This window comes from Ornithorhynchus anatinus, chromosome X3 (assembly GCF_004115215.2).
Source record: "Ornithorhynchus anatinus isolate Pmale09 chromosome X3, mOrnAna1.pri.v4, whole genome shotgun sequence".
NCBI lineage: Eukaryota > Metazoa > Chordata > Mammalia > Monotremata > Ornithorhynchidae > Ornithorhynchus > Ornithorhynchus anatinus.
In genome coordinates this window covers 1633691-1655458 of record NC_041751.1, presented here as the reverse complement: position 1 = coordinate 1655458, position 21768 = coordinate 1633691, and the positions used below count along the sequence as shown (strand labels likewise).

Below are 21768 nucleotides of genomic sequence, written 5' to 3'. Positions count from 1 at the left end.
GAAGATGGAATTTCCAAGCTACAGTCAAGCTGAGACATTTCCTCCCTTTGACTTGGCCACTTCTGAACCTCCCTCAGCCCCGGACGTCGGCAGCACAGGAGTCCCAGCTCCTTCCAGTACTCCATAAGTGGAGGCAGGAAAATGGAAAAACCCTCGAGGGGCCGTGAAAAACGTCTTGCAGGCCTTTCTCACGAGAGCCGCGGAAATGGCCGCCGAGGACCGACTGGGTCGCGGATATCCTGGGCCTGGTCGGTTCAGAGTGGGGAGGCAGTGCAGAGCTCAGGGCTTCCGGTCACCCCCGCGAGGCCTGCGTCCCCACCCCCATCCCAGGTTGGGCGAGGGAGGCGGAAGCCGGAATGCAAGACCGAGGCCCGTGAGAGACGAGTCCCGCCTGCGAGGAGGACTCCGCCTCTCCCTTCGGCCAGTGGACCACCCACGGGGGCGAGCATTCAATTCAGAAAGTTCTGGAACCCAGGACCAAATTAATGGCAATACGATGGAGCCCAGTGGGCAGGTGCTCGAAGGTACTGACGTGATCTGGGTCCGCCCCACCTCTCTTCTCCCTGGTGACAAGCTGAGGCTGTGTGACTAACTGGCCCGGAGCCACACTTGGACCCGAGTCAGAGAGGGGACTGGAGACGGGGCAGAAACAAAGGAATTTCCCCAGACCCCTCTCTCTCAGCCGTGACAGACCCCTCCAGCCCGTCCCAGCCCCTCCCAGTACTGGCCCGGCCTGACCTAGCCTCCAGGCCAGCAAGCTGGGGAGTTTTGGGTGAACCTGAAGCCATCCCTCCACTTCCCTCCCCTCCAGAACTAGGTTGGAGAAGCCAGAGGGGCTGGAGGAGGAAGGGATTGGTGAGAAGGGGACCCTCTTCTTCATTCCCGATAGCTAGACCTAAACATGGAACAGCAAAGCTGGTGGTCTTTTCAAAATGGATCAAAGCTCGAGAAAAGGGACGACTTGGAGTCCCTTTGGAGCTACGGCCTACCCTGAGGGAGTCGGAAAGTCAGTCACTCAGGCAACTGTATTTCTTGAACACATACTGTGTGCAGAGCACTATACTAAGCGATTGGAAGAGTACTGTGCAACAGTAAACAGACACATTCCCTGCTCAGAATCACCTTGCAGTCCAGAGGGGGAGACTGGCATCAGTACAAATAAACAAATTGCAGGAATGTACAGAGTGTGAGCGAGAGAGGATGTGGGCAGGTGAGGGTCCGGGACCGGTGGGTGTTTGTGGCTTCGTGCTCCTGTGACTTAGTTTTCTTGTGGACCCCGGGGTAAATCCGTCTCAGAATGGAAAACTTAGATTTCGGATTCAAGTCCCTGGTGGTCCAGTGCCTGGTCCCCGCAGTAGCAGCACTGCCCTCCAAATGATGAAGCCACAACAATCTCTTAAAGATGCTCTCTTTTCCCCCGCAAGCTGCCACTATCCACTAGAAGCTCCTTGTGGGCAGGGAATGTGTCTGTTTACTGTTACATCATACTCTCCCAAGCGCTTAGTACACAGTAAGTGCTCAATAAATTCCACTGACTGACTGACCGACTAGATTTCCACCTCCCATTTTAGTGCTTTTCCCATACCTTCCTAAGCAAGGACGTGGATCTGTCCCTTACTACTCTGTAACAAACTATTCAATCAATTCTAAGCAATAAATAAGCCTAAATACTTTGCTTTTTAATGACAAATGTTTTCACCGTCCCGGCAGTCTCACTCTAATATGTTACAGAGAATCTTATATAGAAGGTAAGAGGTTGAAGCTCCTTCGGTTTCAAAGCTCTGCCCCAGAATATCATGTTTCAGGTGTTAAAACCCTTTCCCAAACAAAACAGAAGGGAAGAGGTGATTCCCTCACCCTTGCCGTTTTCGAGGGCTTTAAAACCCACTCTTGGATATTTGCACCTCAATCAATACGTCCTACTGCGTGATCACTCATTCAGCAGCTAAACTGCAACGATGGCGAACGTCCAGAAAGCAGCGGGTGCCTCACATTAATCTAGAAAACCGAGAATGAAAATATAGCTGAATTCATTACATTCCTTCGGAGACCACATCCGATAACTCCCGAAATGTAAGCCGCTTGGAGGTTTAAAGCCTTATCTGCGTTTTATTGGCGAGCTTCCCGATTTTGCCAGTGGTTTTCCCCTTCCAACCTTCATGCCTTCCTCATTTCTTAGGGAGGGGGAAGGCAGAGGAGAGGAATGTTAGTTGCTGGGCTTGATTCCCGCTTTTGTTTCTCCCACATTGTTACAATTCAGGAAGTAACATCTTTGTTACAAAAGTCTCTACAAGTGCATCCGATCAGCACCAACTCTTTATATGCTGGGTTACACATTTTCCTCCTCTAACTCATCTCAGTTTCTCCTCTCCATTCAGAAGGGAATGACTTCCTCCTCACCATTCTCTCACCTTACACGTAAGGCTCAAGACGGTAAGCTCATTAGAGAATGGGTCTGTTAAAGCGTTTTACTGTACTCTCCCAAGCACTTAGTACAGTGCTCTGCCCATGGTAAATGCTCAAAAAAAAGGATTTACTGACTGGCTTCACTCATCCCCACAGGCTCATACTTGTCTACCTTTTCCTTCCTTCTCTAACGCAGCTGCAATCCCACAGGACTTCAGTCTAACCAGTGGCCATTGTTTACACAAGCATGTATGAGAAGCAGCAGGGCGTCCTGGAGGTAGCAAGGTCCTGGGCGTCAGAAGGTCATGGGTTCTAATCCCAGTTCCCCCAGTCATCTGCTGTGTGATCTTGAGCAAGTCTCTTCACTTCTCTGGGCCTCACTCAGTTCCCCCGAATCTGTAAAATGGTGATTAAGACTGTGAGCCCCATGTGGAACAGGCACTGCCCAACTCGATTTGCTTGGATCCACCCCGGCGCTTGGAACATAGCCTGGTACATAGTAAGAATTGAACAAGTACCAAAATTATTATTATTAGAAGCAAAGTCCAAGAGCAGGCCCTCCTTCCATCGGACCAACGCTCCACCCAACCCAGCAATTGAACTCCGACGACAGTAGCGGCTACATAAAGGAGCCACGGGGGCGTTCGGTCTCACGATTTGGGATTAATTTTGGGATTTTGATGATTTGGGATTCCAATTAACATGCCTAAATTTTCCCTTCTAATTTTTTAATGGTATTTTAATAATTATATTAATGATAGTAATAATTGTGGTTTTTGTTAAGCACTTACTACGTGCCAGGAACTGAACTATGTGCTGGGGTAATTACAAGGTAATGGGGTGGGTCACAGTCCCTGTAATAATAACAGTAATACTAATAACGGTATCTGTTACAAGCAAATCGGGTTGGACACAGTCACTGTCTCACATGGGGCTCACAGGCTCAATCCCCATTTTACAGATGAGATAACTGAGGCCCAGAGAAGTGAAGAGACTTGTCCAAGGTCACGCCTCATTTGGATGTTTCTCTATCTCCGCCCGCCCCCCCCCCCCATTTTTTGGTTCCTTTTTTGGTAATCTCTTCACTGTTATTGAATAATAATAATAATAACTGTGGCATTTGTTAAGTGCTATGCACCAGGCATTTTACAAAACTCTGAGGGAAGTGCAAGATAATCAAGTTGGATACAGTCCCTGTCCCACTTAGGGCTCCTGGTCTAAGGGGGAGCGAGAACAGGTCATGAATCTCCATGTTTCAAACGAAAAAACTGAGCAGTTAAGTGACTTGCTCAAGTTCATCCAGCAGGAAATTGGCAGAGTTGGGATTAGAACCCAGGTCATCTGATTCCCAACCCCGGACTCTATCTGTATCCATGGAGAATTCCCGGCCCATTCCTTTTTCTCACACCATTTATGAGGATGCTAAACAGAACTGGCCCAGCATTCATCCAGGGGGTTTCCCACTATTTATGCTTCTCCATCACGAGAAGGGGGCATTTATAACTACGCACTCTCTTCTCTCTTTTACCCTTAATTTAGCATGCCTGAAGGCAGATATGATCAGGGTATACAAAATCGTGATGTCCTGCAGGGGTACACGAGTTGCCGATGAGAGGCACCCGTGATCCTCTACCTCCTCTAGATTATAAACTCATTATCGAAGGGGAACGTGCCCGCCGATTCTGCTGTATTATACTCCCCAAGCGCTTAGTACAGTTCTCTGCACATGGTAAGCGCTCAAAAAATACCATTCTTTGATTCAAGCCCTTCTGACAGCCCTGCCCCCACATTCTTTCAACATCACTTGGGCAACGCCTCTCCCCCTTTCCTGGCATAGATGCAATAATAATTATCATTAATAATAATATTAATTGGGGTATTTGTTAAACGCTTACTATGAGCTGGGCGTTGTGCTAAGCGCCTGGGTGGATACAAGCAAATCGGGCTGGTCACAGTCCCTGTCCCACACGGGGCTCGCAGTTTCAATCCTCAATTTATAGATGTGGTAACTGAGGCCCAGAGAAGTGAAGTGACTTGCCCAAGGCCACACAGCAGACAAGTAGGAGAGCCGGGATTAGAACCCATGACCGGAGATATCCACACCCACACTGGAGGAGTCGCAACCGGGATTCAGGTCCAAAATATTTTTTTAGGGAATCTCCCGTGGCTTCAAGGCCGAGGAGTAGGGGTCGTTTTCCCCACCCTGCATCATTTCTTAATGGGTTTTCATTCTGGAAGCTAAGAGTAGGAGGTTGTTGTCCAAAATAGTCCTGAAAAGATAGAAAATCAGACAAGAGGGAGAGAAGTGGGGTTTCATGGTACTTTCCAGGTTTTTCGATTTGTCTTCAAACTATTTTCCTTTATACGTTCACTCTACTTTCTTTCAACCCCAGAAGCCTCCCTAAGCCCTTCTTTGATATGGGGCATTAGACTGTAAGCTTATTTACTATTACTACTCGTAGGAGGAGCAGCAGCAGCCGTAACTGACTCCCAAGCCCCGAAGAGCCCGATCTTAGGAGTCTGAGGTCACGGGTTCGAATTCCGCCTCTGCCCCTTGTGAGCTCGGTGACTGTGGGCAAGTCACTTCACTTCTCTGTGCCTCAGTTCCCTCATCTGTAAAATGGGGATTAAGACTGTGAGCCTCACGTGGCACAGCCTGATGACCCTGGATCTACCTCAGCGCTTAGAACAGTGACAAGGGGCGGGGGCTGGATTAGAACCCACGACCTCTGCCTCCCACTGAGCCTTGCTGGGCCCACTTAGGTGCTCCTAGTTCTTGGGCAGGGATGGTCTCTATCTGTTGCGGAATTGTATATTCATTCATTCATTCAATAGTATTTATTGAGCGCTTACTATGTGCACAGCACTGTACTAAGCGCTTGGAATGGACAAATCGGCAACAGATAGAGACAGTCCCTGCCCTTTGAAGGGCTTACAGTCGAATCGGGGGAGACAGGCAGACAAGAACAATGGCAATAAATATCCCAGGTGCTCAGTACAGTGTCCTGCACATAGTAAGTACTCAATAAATGAACTCCTAGAGTCAATGCTGTTGGAGCAGACACTGGCTTGCCAAGATGGGCTGGGCCCGGGGCCAAGGAGTCGGGATTTGAGCCCATGACCTTCTGACTCCCAAGTTGTTCAACACCACGCTGCCCCCCCGAGCGCTTAGCACAGTGCTCGGCGCCCAGGAGGAGCTCAAGCGTGGCTCAGTGGAAAGAGCCCGGGCTGGGGAGTCAGAGATCATGGGTTCGAATACCGGATCTGCCCCTTGTCAGCTGGGGGACTGTGGGCCAGTCACTTCTCTGGGCCTCAGTTCCCTCATCTGTCAAATGGGGATGAAGCCTGGGAGCCTCACGGGGGACAACTGATGACCCTGGATCCCCCCCAGTGCTTAGAACAGTGCTCTGCACATAGTAATTGCTTAACAGTGGAAAGAGCACAGGCTGGGGAGTCAGAGGTCACGGGTTCGAATCCCAGCTCTGCCCCTTGTCAGCTGGGTGACTGTGGACCAGTCCCTTCTCTGGGCCTCAGCTCCCTCATCTGTCAAATGGGGATGAAGCCTGGGAGTCTCACGGGGGACCACCTGATGACCCTGGATCTCCCCCAGCGCTTAGAACAGTGCTCTGCACACAGTCAGCGCTTAACAAATCCCAGCATGATTAATGGCTCAGTGGAAAGAGCCCAGGCTGGGGAGTCCGAGGTCATGGGTTCGAATCCCAGCTCTGCCCCTTGTCAGCTGGGTGACCGTGGGCCAGTCCCTTCTCTGGGCCTCAGTTTCCTCATCTGTCAAATGGGGATGAAGCCTGGGAGCCTCACGTGGGACAACCTGATGACCCTGGATCCCCCCTCCAGCGCTTAGAACAGTGTTCTGCACATAGTAATTGCTTAACAGTGGGAAGAGCCCGGGCTGAGGAGTCCAAGGTCACGGGTTTGAATTCCAACTCTGCCCCTTGTCAGCTGGGTGACTGTGGGCCAGTCCCTTCTCTGGGCCTCAGTTCCCTATCTGTCAAATGGGGATGAAGCCTGGGAGCCTCACGGGAGACCACCTGATGACCCTGGATCTCCCCCAGCGCTTAGAACAGTGCTCTGCACATAGTAATTGCTTAACAGTGGAAAGAGCATGGGCTTGGGAGTCCGAGGTCATGGGTTCGAATTCCAACTCTGCCCCTTGTCAGCTGGGTGACTGTGGGCCAGTCCCTTCTCGGGGCCTCAGTTCCCTCATCTGTCAAATGGGGATGAAGCCTGGGAGCCTCACAGGACACCACCTGATGACCCTGGATCTCCCCCAGCGCTTAGAACAGAGCTCTGCACATAGTCAGCGCTGAACAAATCCCAACACGATGATTAAACAGGACCGAGGGAAGGTCCTGTTCCCCCCATCTCCCTCTGCTCCTCCCGCTCTCCCTTCCCATCCCCTCAGCACTGTACTCGTCTGCTCGACTGTATATATTTTCATCACCCTATTTATTTTGTTAATGAAATGGACATCGCCTCGATTCTATTTAGTTGCCATTGTTTTGACGAGCTGTTCTTCCCCTCGACTCTTATTTATTGCCATCGTTCTTGTCTGCCTGTCTCCCCCGATTAGACCGTAAGCCCGTCAAACGGCAGGGACTGTCTCTATCTATAAAGAAATACTATCGAATGAATATCTGTTGCCGACTTGTTCATTCCAAGCGCTTAGTCCAGCGCTCTGCACCTAGTAAGCGCTCAATAGATACGATTTTAAGGCCGTCGATTAGACTGTAAGCCCGTCGAAGGGCAGGGACTGTCTCTATCTGTGGCCGACTTGTTCATTCCAAGCGCTTAGTCCAGTGCTCTGCACCTTGGCTCAGTGGAAAGAGCCCGGGCTTTGGAGTCAGAGGTCATGAGTTCAAATTCCGGCTCTGCCACTTGCCAGCTGTGTGACTGTGGGCGAGTCGCTTCACTTCTCTGGGCCTCCGTGACCTCATCTGTAAAATGGGGATGAAGTCTGTGAGCCCCACGTGGGACAACCTGATTCCCCTGTGTCTACCCCAGCGCTTAGAACAGTGCTCTGCACATAGTAAGCGCTTAACAAATACCATCATTAGAGAAGCCGCGTGGCTCAGTGGAAAGAGCCTGGGCTTTGGAGTCAGAGGTCATGAGTTCGAATCCCAGCTCTGCCACTTGCCAGCTGGGTGACTGTGGGCAAGTCACTTCACTGGGCCTCGGTGACCTCATCTGGAAAATGGGGATGAAGACTGTGAGCCCCACGTGGGACATCCTGATTCCCCTGGGTCTACTCCAGCGCTTAGAACGGTGCTCTGCACCTAGTAAGCGCTTAACAAATACCATCATTATTAGTAAGCGCTCAATAAATACTCTTGAATGAATGAATGAATGAATGAATGAGGCCAAGCTCTGCGGGGGGGGGGGAGGCCCTCCCCCCCCTCCTCCTCGGCGCCCCTCCCTCCCCGGGCGCGCGCGCCCTCTTCCCCCCGCCTCGCGCCCTCCTCCCCCCCCGCCACCCCCTCGCGCCCTCTGATTGGCCGCGGCCCGCGCTCGCGCCGCCCCCCCCTCCCCTCCCCGGGTTGCCGGCGCGCGCCGGCGCGCGGGGCGGGGCTTCCGACCAATGGCAGCGCGGCGCCCGGCCCGGCTCGACCAATGGGGTGGCGTCTCGGGCCGCCCTACAAAGGGAGCCGGGCGAGGCGGCGGCGGCGGTGTTGTCTCGCGCGCGGGGGCTCCCAGTGGGGGGCGGGGAGGAGGAGGACGGGGGGGGGGGGGGCGGCGGCGGAAGGACCGGCCCGAACCGGCCCGAACCGGACCGGACCGGCCATGGCGCCGGCGGCCCGTCCTGCCTACCGGATGTGCCTCCTCATGGCGGCCTTGGCGGCGGGGGCGGAGGGTGAGTGAGGGAGGGGGCGGCCGAGGGGAAGAGGAAAGGGGGCGCCTCCGGCCTTTCTCCAACATGGCGCCGCTTTGGCCAAGCCCGGGCCCGGGACACCCGTTGCCCACCCGCGTCCCGGTCGCCCTCGTTATCCGCCGCCCTTCCTGTGCTAAGCGCTCGGGCAGGCATAACGATGGGGTGGGTTAAGCGCTTGCTGTGAGCCGAGCCCTGTGCCAAGCGCTGGGGATACGAGGTCATCAGGGTGGCCCGCTTGGGGCTTCGGGTCATAATTAGGGTGTTTGTGAAGCGCTTACTAGGTGTCAAGCACTGTTCTCAGCGCTGGGACGGGTAAGAGGTCATCAGGTTGTCCCACTTGGGGCTTCGGGTCATAATAGTCGTATTTGTTAAACGCTTACTAGGTGTCAGGCACTGTTCTAAGCGCTGGGACGGATAAGAGGTCATCAGGTTGGCCCTCGTGGGGCTTCGGGTCATAATTAGGGTGTTTATTAAGCGCTTACTATGACTCAAGCACTGTTCTAAGCGCTGGGACGGGTAAGAGGTCATCAGGTTGTCCCACTTGGGGCTTCGGGTCATAATAGTCACCTTTGTTAAGCGCTTACTATGTGCCTGGCACTGTTCTAAGCGCTGGGGGAGATACAAGCCGATCAGGTTGTCCCACTTGGGGCTTCGGGTCATAATAGTGGTATTTGTTAAGTACTTACTATGTTCTAAGCGCTGAGGATACGAGGTCATCAGGTTGGCCCTCGTGGGGCTTCAGGTCGTAATTATGGTGTTTGTTAAACGCTTACTAGGTGTCAAGCACTGTTCTAAGCGCTGGGACGGATAAGAGGTCATCAGGTTGGCCCTCGTGGGGCTTCAGGTCGTAATTATGGTGTTTGTTAAACGCTTACTAGGTGTCAAGCACTGTTCTAATCGCTGGGACGGATACGAGGTCATCAGGTTGTCCCACTTGGGGCTTCGGGTCATAATAGTCGTATTTGTTAAGCACTTACTATGTGCCTGGCACTGTGCTAAGCGCTGGGACAGATAAGAGGTCATCAGGTTATCCCACTTGGGGCTTCGGGTCATAATAGTCACCTTTGTTAAGCGCTTACTATGTGCCTGGCACTGTTCTAAGCGCTGGGGCGGATACGAGGTCATCAGGTTGTCCCACTTGGGGCTTCGGGTCATAATAGTGGTATTTGTTAAGCGCTTACTATGTGCCTGGCACTGTTCTAAGCGCTGGGGCGGATACGAGGTCATCAGGTTGTCATTCCTCATGGGGCTTCGGGTCACAACAATAGCATTTGTTAAGCGCTTACTATGTCAAGCATTGTCCCACTTGGGGCTTCGGGTCATAATAGTGGTATTTGTTAAGCGCTTACTATGTGCCTGGCACTGTTCTAAGCGCTAGGACAGATACGAGGTCATCAGGTTGTCATTCCTCATGGGGCTTCGGGTCACAACAATAGCATTTGTTAAGCGCTTACTATGTCAAGCATTGTCCCACTTGGGGCTTCGGGTCATAATAGTGGTATTTGTTAAGCGCTTACTATGTGCCTGGCACTGTTCTAAGCGCTAGGACAGATACGAGGTCATCAGGTTGTCATTCCTCATGGGGCTTCGGGTCACAACAATAGCATTTGTTAAGCGCTTACTATGTCAAGCACTGTTCTAAGCGCCGGGGTGGATACGAGGTCTTTAGGTTGTCCCACGTGGGGCCCTTTGGACAATAATAATAATAATGGCATTTGTTAAGCCCTTACTTTGAGCTGAGCACTGTTCTAAGCGCTGGAATGGATACGAGGTCATCAGGTTGTCCCACCTGGGGCTTCGGGTAATAACAGTGGTATTTATTAAGCACTTACTAAGGGTTGAGCACTGTTCTGAGCGCTGGGGTAGATACAAGGTGATCAGGTAGTCGTCCCTCGTGGGGCTTCGTGTAATCATAATGAGGGTATTTGTTAGGCGCTTACTAGGGACCGAGCACTGTTCTAAGCGATGGGGTGGATACGAGGTGATCAGGTTGTCCCACTTGGGGCTTCAGATAATAATAATAATGGTATTTGTTAAGCATTTACTATGGGCCAAGCACCCTTCTAAACGCTGGGCTAGATACAAGGTTATCAGGTTGTCCCACTTGGAGCTCAGCAGTCTTCATCCCCATTTTACAGATGAGGTCACTGAGGCCCAGAGAAGTGAAGTGACTGGCCCAAAGTCACAGAGCTGACAGGTGGCAGAGCGGGGATTAGAACCCACGACCTCTGGCTCCCAAGCCCGGGCTCTTTCCACTGATGATAATGTTGGTATTCGTTAAGCGCTTACTATGTGCCGAGCACTGTTCTAAGCGCTGGGGGAGACATAGGGGAATCAGGTTGTCCCGCGTGGGGCTCACAGTCTTCCTCCCCATTTTCCAGATGAGGGAACTGAGGCACAGAGAAGTGAAGTGACTCGCCCACAGTCACCCAGCCGACAAGTGGCGGAGCTGGGATTCGAACTGATGAGCCCTGACTCCAAAGCCCGGGCTCTTTCCACCGAGCCACGCTGCTTCTCAGTCCCCTTTGCCGGTGAGGGACCCGAGGCCCGGGGAATAAGAAGAAGGATGGTATTTGTTAAGCACTTACTCTCTGCCAAGCACTGGGGTAGATACAAGGTAGGTGGTCCCACGTGGGGCTCCCAGGCTTCATCCCCATTTTACCGGTGAGGGAACTGAGGCCTGGAGAAGTGAAGTGACTGGCCCAGGGTGGTGGAGGAGCCAGGATTAGAACCCAGGTCCTCCGGCTCCCAGGCCCGGGCTGTGTCCGCCCCCCCCCCCCCCCCCCAGCATCACGCCCTCCTCACCCGGTGACCGGGGGTGAGGGACACCTGGGTTCTCCGGGGGCCACGGGTTTGGCAGCAGCGTGGACACATGCATCCAGGGTCCCGAAGGGGTTAATTAATTCATTGATGATCGTATTTGTTGAGCCAATAATGTTGTAAATACCAACATTATTATTAAGCGCTTACTAGGTGCAAAGCACTGTACCGAGCACGGGAGTGGATGCAAGCAAATCGGCTTGGACACAGTCCCTGTCCCACGTGGGGCGCACGGTCTCAATCCCCATTTTTCAGATGAGGTCACTGAGGCCCAGGGAAGGGAAGTGACTTGCCAGCAGACAAGTGGCAGAGGCAGGATTAGAACCCGTGGCCTTCTGACTCCCAGGCCGGTGCCCTCCAGTACGCCGTGCTGCATGCGTCCGGTGGGAAAAGAGCGGGCGAGTTTCTCAGAGAAGCAGCGTGGCTCAGGGGAACGAGCCCAGGCTTGGGAGTCAGAGGTCATGGGTTCGAATCCCGGCTCGGCCACTTGTCAGCTGGGTGACTGTGAGCGAGTCACTTAAGCTCTCTGTGCCTCAGTTACCTCATCTGCAAAATAGGGATGCAGATGAGCCTCACGTAGGACAACCTGATGACCCTGTATCTGCCCCAGCGCTTAGAACGGTGCTCTGCATATAGTAAGCTCTTAACAAATACCAACATTATTATTATTATTATTGTCCCCGGGCAACAGGCCAGAGAGCCCCCCGAATCAGGGGTCCGACCCAGGGGATTTGGGGGTCAGATCCGGGCTGCTTGGACGGACCCAAGTGTCCGGTGCTCGGGACCCCGGGTCGGCCCCTTTCTTGGCCCTCTTGAGAGAGGAAATGGGCACGAACTGGGATTTTCGAAAATAGTCCATAAAAAAAAAAAAAGCAAACCACGATTTTGCAAAGCACGGTAACCGGGTGGGCATTTTGAAAATCAGAATATTTCTAGTGCTGACGCTGGGGGCCTTAAATCCCGTAAAACAATCCTCCAGGTCCGGAATTGGCTACTCTGGTGAATGACGGCCCTAAGGCGGTGATGAGTGGCCAACTTTTCTGTCACCTCTTTCAGGAATGATTAGCTTGATTTCTGTTTGCCCCCGATTTGTCCGGTTGGCGTAGCGTGGCTGATAACAGCCGTTCTCAACTCTGTCCCGTGTCCTCTGCCTCCAAGGGGGTCGTTGGAGGGAGTTGGAGAGAGGAAAAGTGGGGTGTAGGGTCCTCGTGTAAAGTGTCCCGTAGTACTCGAATGGATCTTAAAACTCTAATTATGCTGCCTAAAGTATTTAGGAAATTGCATCTTGCCCCACTTGTGGATTAGCTCCAAAGCTATATGGCCTTGTGGAAAGAGCACGGGCCCGGGAATCAGAGGACCTGAGTTCTAATCCCGGATCTGCCGCTTGCCTGCGGCGTGATCTTGGGCAACTCACTTAACTTCTCTTTTCTTCGGTTTCATCATCTGTGAAATGGGGATGCAGGACCTAGTCTCCCTCCTACTTAGACTGTGAGCCCCATTTGGGGCAGGGACCGTGTCCAATCTGCAGATACTGTATTTATCCCAGTGCTTAGTACAATACACGTAATAAATGCTTAACAAATGCCACAGTTATTAGATAATGGGTGTTAATCAATCCGTGGTATTTAGTGAGCCCTTAGGGTGTGCAGAGCACCATACGAAACAATACAGAAGAGTTGGCAGAAACCGTTTCCGCTCACGTGGCTCAGTGGAAAGAGCCCGGGCTTGGGAGTCAGAGATCGTGGGTTCGAATCCCGGATCTGCCACTTGGCAGCTGTGTGACTGTGGGCAAGTCACTTCTCTGTGCCTCAGTGACCTCATCTGTAAAATGGGGATGAAGACTGTGAGTCTCACGTGGGACAACCTGACTACCCTGTACACCCCAGCGCTTAGAACAGTGCTCTGTACATAGTAAGCGATTAACAAATACCAACATTATTATAAGGACCTTACGTCTAGAGAGGGAGACAGATATTAAAATAAATTTCCAATTTAGGGGATTTTGCTCCCATCTCCCTCAACTTCCACCCCCATCCTCAGATCGGTAGCCTGCCGCAGTGGAATCTGTAGTTAGATATCATCTCCAACAAGATAAAACATTAAATTAAACTAAACCCTGAATGCCCAGGTTGTGGAAATAGAGAAAAATCCACCAATCTCTTCAGCAGTCTGTCCAACCTAAAATTTGCATAGGGATCATTCCGAAAACTAAACCCTCAGGTATATTGGAGCACTTTCGCTATTCTAAACCTATCAACAACGGGCTGGCTCTACTCTTGCCGTACTAGAGTTGTTTTTTGTATGAGAAGACGCCGTCACTGACGGTGACGTTCGGCTGAAAAGGCCGAAACGGGACCACCCCCGGTTCCGAACCCCGTTGCGTGCAGAGAGAAAGGCCATCGCCCCGGTGTGTCGTCGTGTTTGACGTTGGCAGCTCCCGGTGCGGTTTTCTCATTTGCCTCTTCGGTTGTCTTTCCTTACGAAGCCGTTGCTTGAAGAAAGCCACCCCCTTATGCCCGGTCCCGGTCCGCCGTACCGGTGCATCCTCAGCCCACTGATTCGCAGTTTTCCCTCCGAGCCTCCGTTTTACCGTGTCCAAAGAGACGGTTTCCACGGCCCTCGCTGCCGTCGGTTTCCCAGTTTCAGTTCTCCGGCCAGCGGAAGGGGATTTTTGATGTCCAAACGCTTAAAGGAAAAGAGGATGACGGTTTTCAAGAAACCCTGCCTGCAGTTGAGATGAACCCCAAGCAAGTAGTTGGGGGAATTCCGATCAGCCACATAGGATGGTGGATCCTAGTGCGAAAGCTCTCACATTGAATCAGTCTGTGGTGTTTATCGGGCGCCTACTATGTGCGGAGCACTGTACTGAGCGCTTGAGAGAGTCTGTCGATTGTATTTATTGAGTGCTTACTGGCAGTCAGTCGTATAATAATAATAACGTTGGTATTTGTTAAGCGCTTACTGTGTGCAGAGCACCGTGCTAAGCGCTGGGGTAGATACAGGGTCATCAGGTTGTCCCACGTGAGGCTCACAGTCTTCATCCCCATTTTACAGACGAGGGAACTGAGGTCCAGAGAAGTGACTTGGCCACAGTCACCCAGCTGACGAGTGGCGGAGCCGGGATTCAAACCCATGACTTCTGACTCCCAAACCCGGGCTCTTTCCACTGAGCCACGCTGTATGTACTGAGCGCTTTCTGTGTGCAGAGTACTGGTACTTCAATACTTGGAAGAGAACAAAATCACAATAGACACATTCCGTGCCCCCAGTGAGTTTACGGTCTAGAAGGGGCGTCTAGAGAGTAAAATCCAACAGAGGTGCTTAGAACCGCCCCCCGGCCGTCTCCTACCGCTACTTCAAAATAGGTGGGAAACTCTGGGGTCGTCCCCCGAGCCTTTGAGGGGTTTCCTGGGGCTCTCCGAGCCAGAAGGATTCCCCGTTTAGGGCCAGGACTCCCCGTGGCCCACTCTCCGCGGTCCATTCCTTCCTCCTCCGTCCGCGCCGCGCCCCGGGTCCTCGAGGCGGGCCCGAGCTTGGCACGGCCCTAGCAGCCGTGCCCAGGTAGTCCCCGAAGGCTTCCCGCCGTCCACCCGGGCCTCGCTCGGCTTAGTCAGCTTCCTGTGTGGTGCAATCTGTCGTCTGAGGGATGAAGACCGCACACAACTGCGCGTCGACGGGCACGCCCCGGGCTCAGCGTCTGCCCCCGTGTCGTTCCCCGGCGGCCGGCGACGCGGTCGCCGCCACTAGAGCTCGATGCTTGGGGGCAAAGTCTCAGAGCCTCTGAGGAGTGTCCGGGTGGTCCCTGGCTGCGGCCTCGGCTGAGTCTTGATAAGGAGCCCCGGGGAAGACCGGGAAATGGACTTGAGACACCGAAAGTCTCCTGGCTGTTCCCCCCGGGAGACTCGGTAATGCGCGAGGGGGAGAAGCGAAAGGGCGGCACCATCCCGGGCTCACCCCAAGTCTGGGGTGGACAAGGGGATCCCTCTTGGTCCCTGGGCTGGGCCCGGGCCACGTCCTGCCCCCCTGAAAGAGCAGCATTCAGGAGAGAGGGCCGGCTTCCCCCCCACACCCATCTCCTCGGGGGACCCTTTATAGTCACTTGGATCAGAAGCGATTCCCACGTGCATTTCGAACCCGCCGCCCTCCTGCTCTGTCATCCCGGCTCTGCCACTTGTCAGCTGTGTGACTGTGGGCAAGTCACTTCACTTCTCTGGGCTTCAGTTCCCTCATCTGTAAAACGGGGATGATGACTGTGAGCGTCACGTGGGGCAACCTGATGACCCTGTATCTGCCCCAGTGCTTAGAACAGTGCTCTGCACATAGTAAGCGCTTAAATACCAACATTGTTATTGTTGTTATCACTGGTGGTCAAGATGAGAGGTCTCTGTTGGTGCTGGGTGAACCCCTGCCTGTCGAATAAGTTCTCAGTTCGACCTGTCAGTCGGTCATACTAATTAAGCGCGTACTCTGTGCAGAGCACTCTACTAAATGCTTAGGAGAGTACAATATAACACTGTGACAGACACATTCTCTGGCCACACTGAGCTTACGGTCTAAAGGACTGCCAGAACGGTGTCTTTTAGTTTCAGATGGAGGAAATTTCTTTTGACACTGGGAGCCTGTTGGGAATACAGCACGGTGCACGGACAGAACAGTCATTAGTATTTGAGTGTTTATTAATAATAATAATAATAATAATGTTCGTATTTGTTAATCGCTTATTATGTGCAGAGCCCTGTTCTAAGCGCTGGGGGAGATCCCGGGTAATCAGGTTGTCCCACGTGAGGCTCACAGTTAATCCCCATTTTACAGATGAGGTCACTGAGGCCCAGAGAAGTGAAGTGACTCGCCCACAGTCACCCAGCTGACAAGTGGCAGAGCCGGGATTCGAACTCATGACCTCCGACTCCCAAGCCCGGGCTCTTTCCACTGAGCCACGCTGCTTATTGGGTACAGAGTGTTTTTCAGGAGTTTAGAGGGATACAGTAGAACTCAAAGACACAGCCCCCGACCTCCAAGTGCATTCAGTTCTTATTGGAGGCAAAGCTAAGTCTCATACGTACGGGAGGTAAAATGAGAAGGGGCAAAGATACAGATGACAAAAACAAAAGCAGACAATTAACCGAACAGATACACAGATATTCCTGCCAGATGGCCGAGTTTTAGAGCATGCCGTGGGTAGAATGTGATAGAATAGAGAACCATACGTAGAGTAACATGACTGAAAATGGTTTTAACATGCTGCAGCCAGCTGTCACAGGAATACCTTCTAAAGCCTGTTTCAAGCAAATCGGCAGGATCTCCGGCCAATGCTGTTGTCAGTCGTCCGTCAGCATTGAGACGGGAACCAGTAGCAACTAGTTAAAATTGAACATTTTATTGGAAACTGACGTTTAAGTAGTTGTAAGTTGGTTCCTTGTGAAGTGCTAGTGACTTACCAATAACATTCAGACAGGTCAAACTGCCGGAGACAAGTTTCAGAAGATGTGTTAGACTTCCACCGCCTCTTGAATTTCACTCGTGACGGAAGCGGGGTGCTATTTCAGTTGTCTTGGAACTCTCTTGCCCCAAATCCCTTATTTACCACCGGAGTGATGATTAAGACGACGTGATTGTATTTTTTTTAATAGGAAGATTTTTAAGAATGCAGCAAACAAGTAGTAAAAGGAATGTGTTTACAAGTGAGGGGAGAGGATGGGAAATAGGATGTAATGACAAGGAAGGGGGGAATGGGCTAGGGAATACTTCCTGGAGGTGATTTTTGAGGCAAGAGCTGAGAAGCAATGTGGTCTAGTGAATAGAGCACAAGCCTAGAAGGCAGAAAGACCTGGATTCTTATCCCAGATGCGTTGCTTATCTGCCGTGTGTCCTTGCGCAAGTGACTTAGCTTCTCCTGGCCTCGGTTATCTCATCTGTAAAATGGGGGTTAAGAACGTGAGTTGTATGTGGGGACAGGGACTGCATCCAACCTGATCAGCTCTACCCTAGCACTTAGTACAGTGTTTGGCACACAGCACTTAACAAATACCTCTGTGTGTGTGTGTGTGTGTGTGTGTGTATATACACAACTATAGTAGGGAGAGGCATGGTCTGTTAGATTTGAAGGGAGAGGTGGTTCTAAGCAGGGGTGTTCTCTGGACAGGCTGGAGAATAAAGGGCAAAGTGTGATAATGATGGTGTTATTTGTTGATTGCTTTTTATGCGCCAAGCAGGTAGATACAAGATATGGAGGTTGGCCACAGCCCCTGCCCCACATGGGGTTCATAGGAGGGTATGGAATTCCCATTTTACAGACGAGGTGACTGAGACACAGAAGTTGTAATTTGCCCAAGGAACCCAGGTCCTCTGACTCCCAGGCCCGGGTCCTTTCCACTAGGCCGTGCTGTTTCTCGGATTCTGGGGCTCAGACACAGCGGTATCCAGTCGGTTGTATTTAGAGAGCGCTTACTGTGTGCAGAGCGCTGTCCTGAGCGCTTGGGAGAATACAGTACAGCAAGAGACAGACACATTCCCCACCGAGCCTGCTGCAGCCTCCCTCACGCCATGCCTCTGGGGGCTTGGTTGGGCCCTGGTGGATCAATCAGTCAATCAGTGGTATTTCTCGAGTGCTTACTAAGTGCAGAGGGTCATTCCAAACATTTGGGAGAGTACAACAGAAGAGAATCAGCAGACACGTTCCCTGCCCGTGGCGTGCTTGCAATTTAGAGGGGGAGCATCTAGCATCTAAATTCCAGTTGCGACAGGCACGATGACCTGGAGTAGAAAGAATGGCAGATGCCAAAAATTACGAAACCACGGCAGAAGCCATGGTTTCGAGTTTCTTTTCTCCTTTTCCCTTAAGATTCTCTGGCAGAATTTCTGAGGAGCCCCAAAAGACCACCTAAAAGAGACAGCGAAACGGACAAGATAGTCCCAGACTGATTGTCCAGTGTAACTGTAGGTGTTAACGGCTTTTGAAACAGGAGCAGTAATGAAATCGAAGAGGGGGTTGGGGAGAAGGGTAGTCTTAAGACCTGCTGAGGTCACTTAACTTCCCTGCCTGGTGCAGACTTCAGACATTGGCTACCATGGGGGAGAGGAAGTGCACAAAATAGAGAAGTTCTTCAGTGTGCCAAAGCGATTCTCACTGGTTTAAAAAATGAAAAAATGGGGGATTTGTCTTCTATTTGTCCCTTTATGAATGTATCAGAAAAGTAAGGGGTTGTCATTCTATAGAAAATTAGGTTTCAGAAGCAAGAAAGGAAGTTAGCAAATTCGGCCCTAAGCCATGCAACTCTGATGTGGTCTGCAGATTGTCTGGGTGGAAGTCCCAGATATTTTTTCACGTCCCCCAGTCTGTGCTGTGAGTGGAGCTGCACCCTCAGTCAGTCAATCCTTGGCATTTAGTGAGCGCTGACGGTGTGCAGAGCACTATACTGAGCACTTCGGGGAGTACAGTATAGCAGATTCATTGGGCATGTTCCCTGTCCACAAAGAGCTCAAGTCTAGAGGGGGGGGACTCATTTGGAAGGCTTTTTGGCCCGTTGGCAAACTAAAACTACTTCTGTAATCTTCATGCCTTTCTGCAATACAGTCGGGCAGTTCTTTCAAACCAAGCATTTTTTAATATGACATTTTAAAAGACGTAGATCCAGGTGTCTTTTTTTTTTTCAACTAAGCAAAATACATTTTTGTCTTTTTAATTTTTGAAAATAGGAAAAAAATTCAGACTCACCTGTCCCAAAGGAAGTCAAAGTAAGAAAAATGTACAAGGTCTATTTTGTTTCATCTCTGTGAGATCGGTTGGTTTGAGGGCTAAGGCTGTTAACCATACCCACTCACATTTTCTTTCACTGTCTTCCGGTGTCCGTTTTGGAAGAATTCATAACCACAAGTAGCATTTATCCAAATCCTATGGGGTTCCTTGGAAATATTCCCTTGTGACTTAAGCGTCAGAGACGGTGAAACAGAGCACTCTGGAACATTTTCAAGCTACTTTGAAAAGCAGCCTCCTCCAGGGTTGTGCTCTCATTTTCCTTTTCTCCCATTGCCCCCCTGTTTCTTCTCTGACTCTTCTCCTCCCTCCTTTTCCCGTATCCTCTCTTTCTCCTTTCTGTTCTCCATCCCACTTAAGGTGATCTGAACTCTAATCACCTTTAACTCTCACCGCCAAGTCAGGAGCGGTAGCAATCGTAATCATGGTGTTTATTGAGTGCGGTGTGGGAGTTGGAGTTGGAGTGGGAGTCCTAGATGGCTCACATCAGTCTTGGAGATGATTTTTTTTTTTACTGTGGTTTGGATTGTTTTGCTCTTGACCCCCGGGGACTTAGAGAACCACCCTCAGCACATGGTGAGAGTAAGCAAAAGCCCTCAGCCTTGTTTTCTGTTTGCTTGTTGGTTTTTTTATGGTATTTCCTAAGCGCTTACTGTGTACCAGGTGCTGTATTAAATGCTAAGGTAGGGACCAGATAATCAGGTTGGACACAGCCCAGGGGGCTCACAGCTTTAATCCCCATTTTACAAATGGGATACCTGAGGCCCAGAAAACTTCAGTGACTTGCCTAAAGTCACTCAGGAGACGAGCCTCAGAGCCGGGATTAGAACTCAGGTCCTCTGACTCCCAGGCCCGTGCCCTTTCCACTAGGCAGCACCGCTTCTCATGCCGGTTCCTTGGTTCCTGGGCGTTCGCCGTCCCCAGATGAACTAGGCTTGGATCCTACTGTAGAATCTGAAATGCGGTTAGTGTTGGGAAATAGAGCAGAAAAGAAGTCATCCCCATGAACTGCGTGTATTGTGAAATAAGCTCAGAGCGTTGGCAAGTTACTCTCCTCGGCCACATAAACTCTGATTCCCAGGATCTAGACCGGCCGACGATACGGGCGGGTCGGTGAGGACCGCCATCCCCCAGCTGCCTTTTAATTGATCGTCATACGGCCTCGCCGCCGTCGGCTGCCATCCCATCCATTTCACTCTCCCCGCCAACCTCAGAGAGAAACAGACAGACGGGGGCTCGGAGCTGCAAAGAGGAAGCAGAAAGTGGTTACAGTGAAGGCACTTGGCCAAGATGACACAAGCATGGGATAGTAATCAATCGATCACTGGTATTTTTTGAGTGCTTACTGTGTGGAGAACGCTGTACTGAGCGGTTGGGAGAGTGCAGTGGAACAGAACTGGTAGACGTGTTCCCTGTCCACGAGGAGCTAACAGTCTAGAGGGGGAGACTGAGGGAGGGGTGAAGAAAGAGTGAGTAAATCCAAGGGCAAGGGAAATGCAGAAGGGATCGGAAAAAGAAAATGGGGGCTTAGGGAAGTGTGCGGGCTGGGTCGAGTTGGAAATCAGGGAGGTAAGGTAGGAGGGGGTGAGGCGATCGGATGTTTTAAAAGTCAACGGTAAGGAGTTTCTGTTTGATGCGGAGGTGGGTAGACAACCTCTGGAGGTTCCTAAGGAGTGGGGAAACACGGGCTGAACGTTCTAGTAGAAAAATGATCCGGGCAACAGGGAATGTGTCTGTTGTACTCTCCCAGTGCTTAATACAGTGCTTTGCAGAAACAATAAGTGCTCAATAGATACGATTGACTGAAATGGAGAGAGAAAGGAGGCTGATACAGTAATCAAGGTAGGATAGGTGCTTAGGATAGGTTAGAAGCAGTGTGGCGTGATGGACCTGAGTTCTAATCCCAGTTCCACCACTTGTCTGTTGTATGACCTTGGGCAAGTCACTTCATTTCTCTCAGCCTCAGTTCCCTCATCTGTAAAGTGGAGATTAAGACTGGGTGGCCCATGTGGGACGTGGACTGGGTCCAACCTATTTATCCCAGCGCTTAGAACAGTTCCTGGCCCATAGTAAGCGCTTAACAACTATCACTTTTAAAAAGAGTGCTCGGATTAACGAGGTAGCAGTTTGGATGGAGCGGAAAGGGCGGATTTTAGCCATGTTGTGAAGGTTGAACCGACAGCATTTGGTGACAGATTGAATACGTGGGCTGAATGATAATGGGAGAGATGAGTCGAGAGCAACGCCGAGGTTACAGGCTTGTGAGACGGGGAGGATGGCTGTGCTGTCCACAGTGATGGGAAAGTCAGATGGAGGGCAGAGTTTTGGTGGGAATATGAAGAGTCCTCTAGACCGTAAGCTCACTGTGGGCACATACTATCTCTGCCAATTCTGTTGTACTCTCCCAAGCACTTAGTACAATGCTCTGCACACAGTAAGTGCTCGATAAATATAATTGATTAATTCTATTTTGCACATTAGTTTGAGCTGTCAGTGGGACATCCTGTCCTGAAGGCGGGAGGAAATATGAGACTGAAGAGAGGGAGGGAGATCAGGGCTGGAGAGGTAGATTTGGGAATCATCTGCATAGAGATGGTAGTTGAAGCCGTGGGAGCAAATGAGTTTTCCATGGGAATGGATGGAGATGGAGAATCGAAGGGGACCCAGAAATGGGCCTTGAGGGACTCCCACAGTTAGGGGATGGGAGGCAGTGGAGGAGCCTGCGAAAGAGACTGAGAATGAGCGGCCAGAGAGGTAGGAAGAGAAGCAGAAGAGGACAGGGTCGGCGAGGCCAAAGTTGGATAAGGTTTCCAGGAGAAGAGAGTGATTGACAGTGTGGAAGGAAGCTGAGGGGTCCAAGAGGATTAGGATGGATTAGAGGCCGTTGGATTTGGCCAGAAGG

General features: G+C 51.4%; 1 protein-coding gene across 2 annotated transcripts in view; it reads left to right on the top strand.

The window, feature by feature from the left end:
* Positions 1 to 8170: 8170 nt before the first annotated feature.
* Positions 8171 to 21768, top strand: part of TGFBR1 (transforming growth factor beta receptor 1) — a 33168-nt gene continuing 19570 nt past the window's right edge. For both annotated transcript variants that reach the window (XR_003755661.2, XM_029053835.2), the window contains exon 1: positions 8171 to 8275. Coding sequence is in view for 1 of the 2 variants with exons in the window: in XM_029053835.2 (XP_028909668.1) it covers positions 8206 to 8275 (70 nt within the window). In the remaining variant the exon portion in view is untranslated. The remainder of the gene's footprint in view (positions 8276 to 21768) is intronic.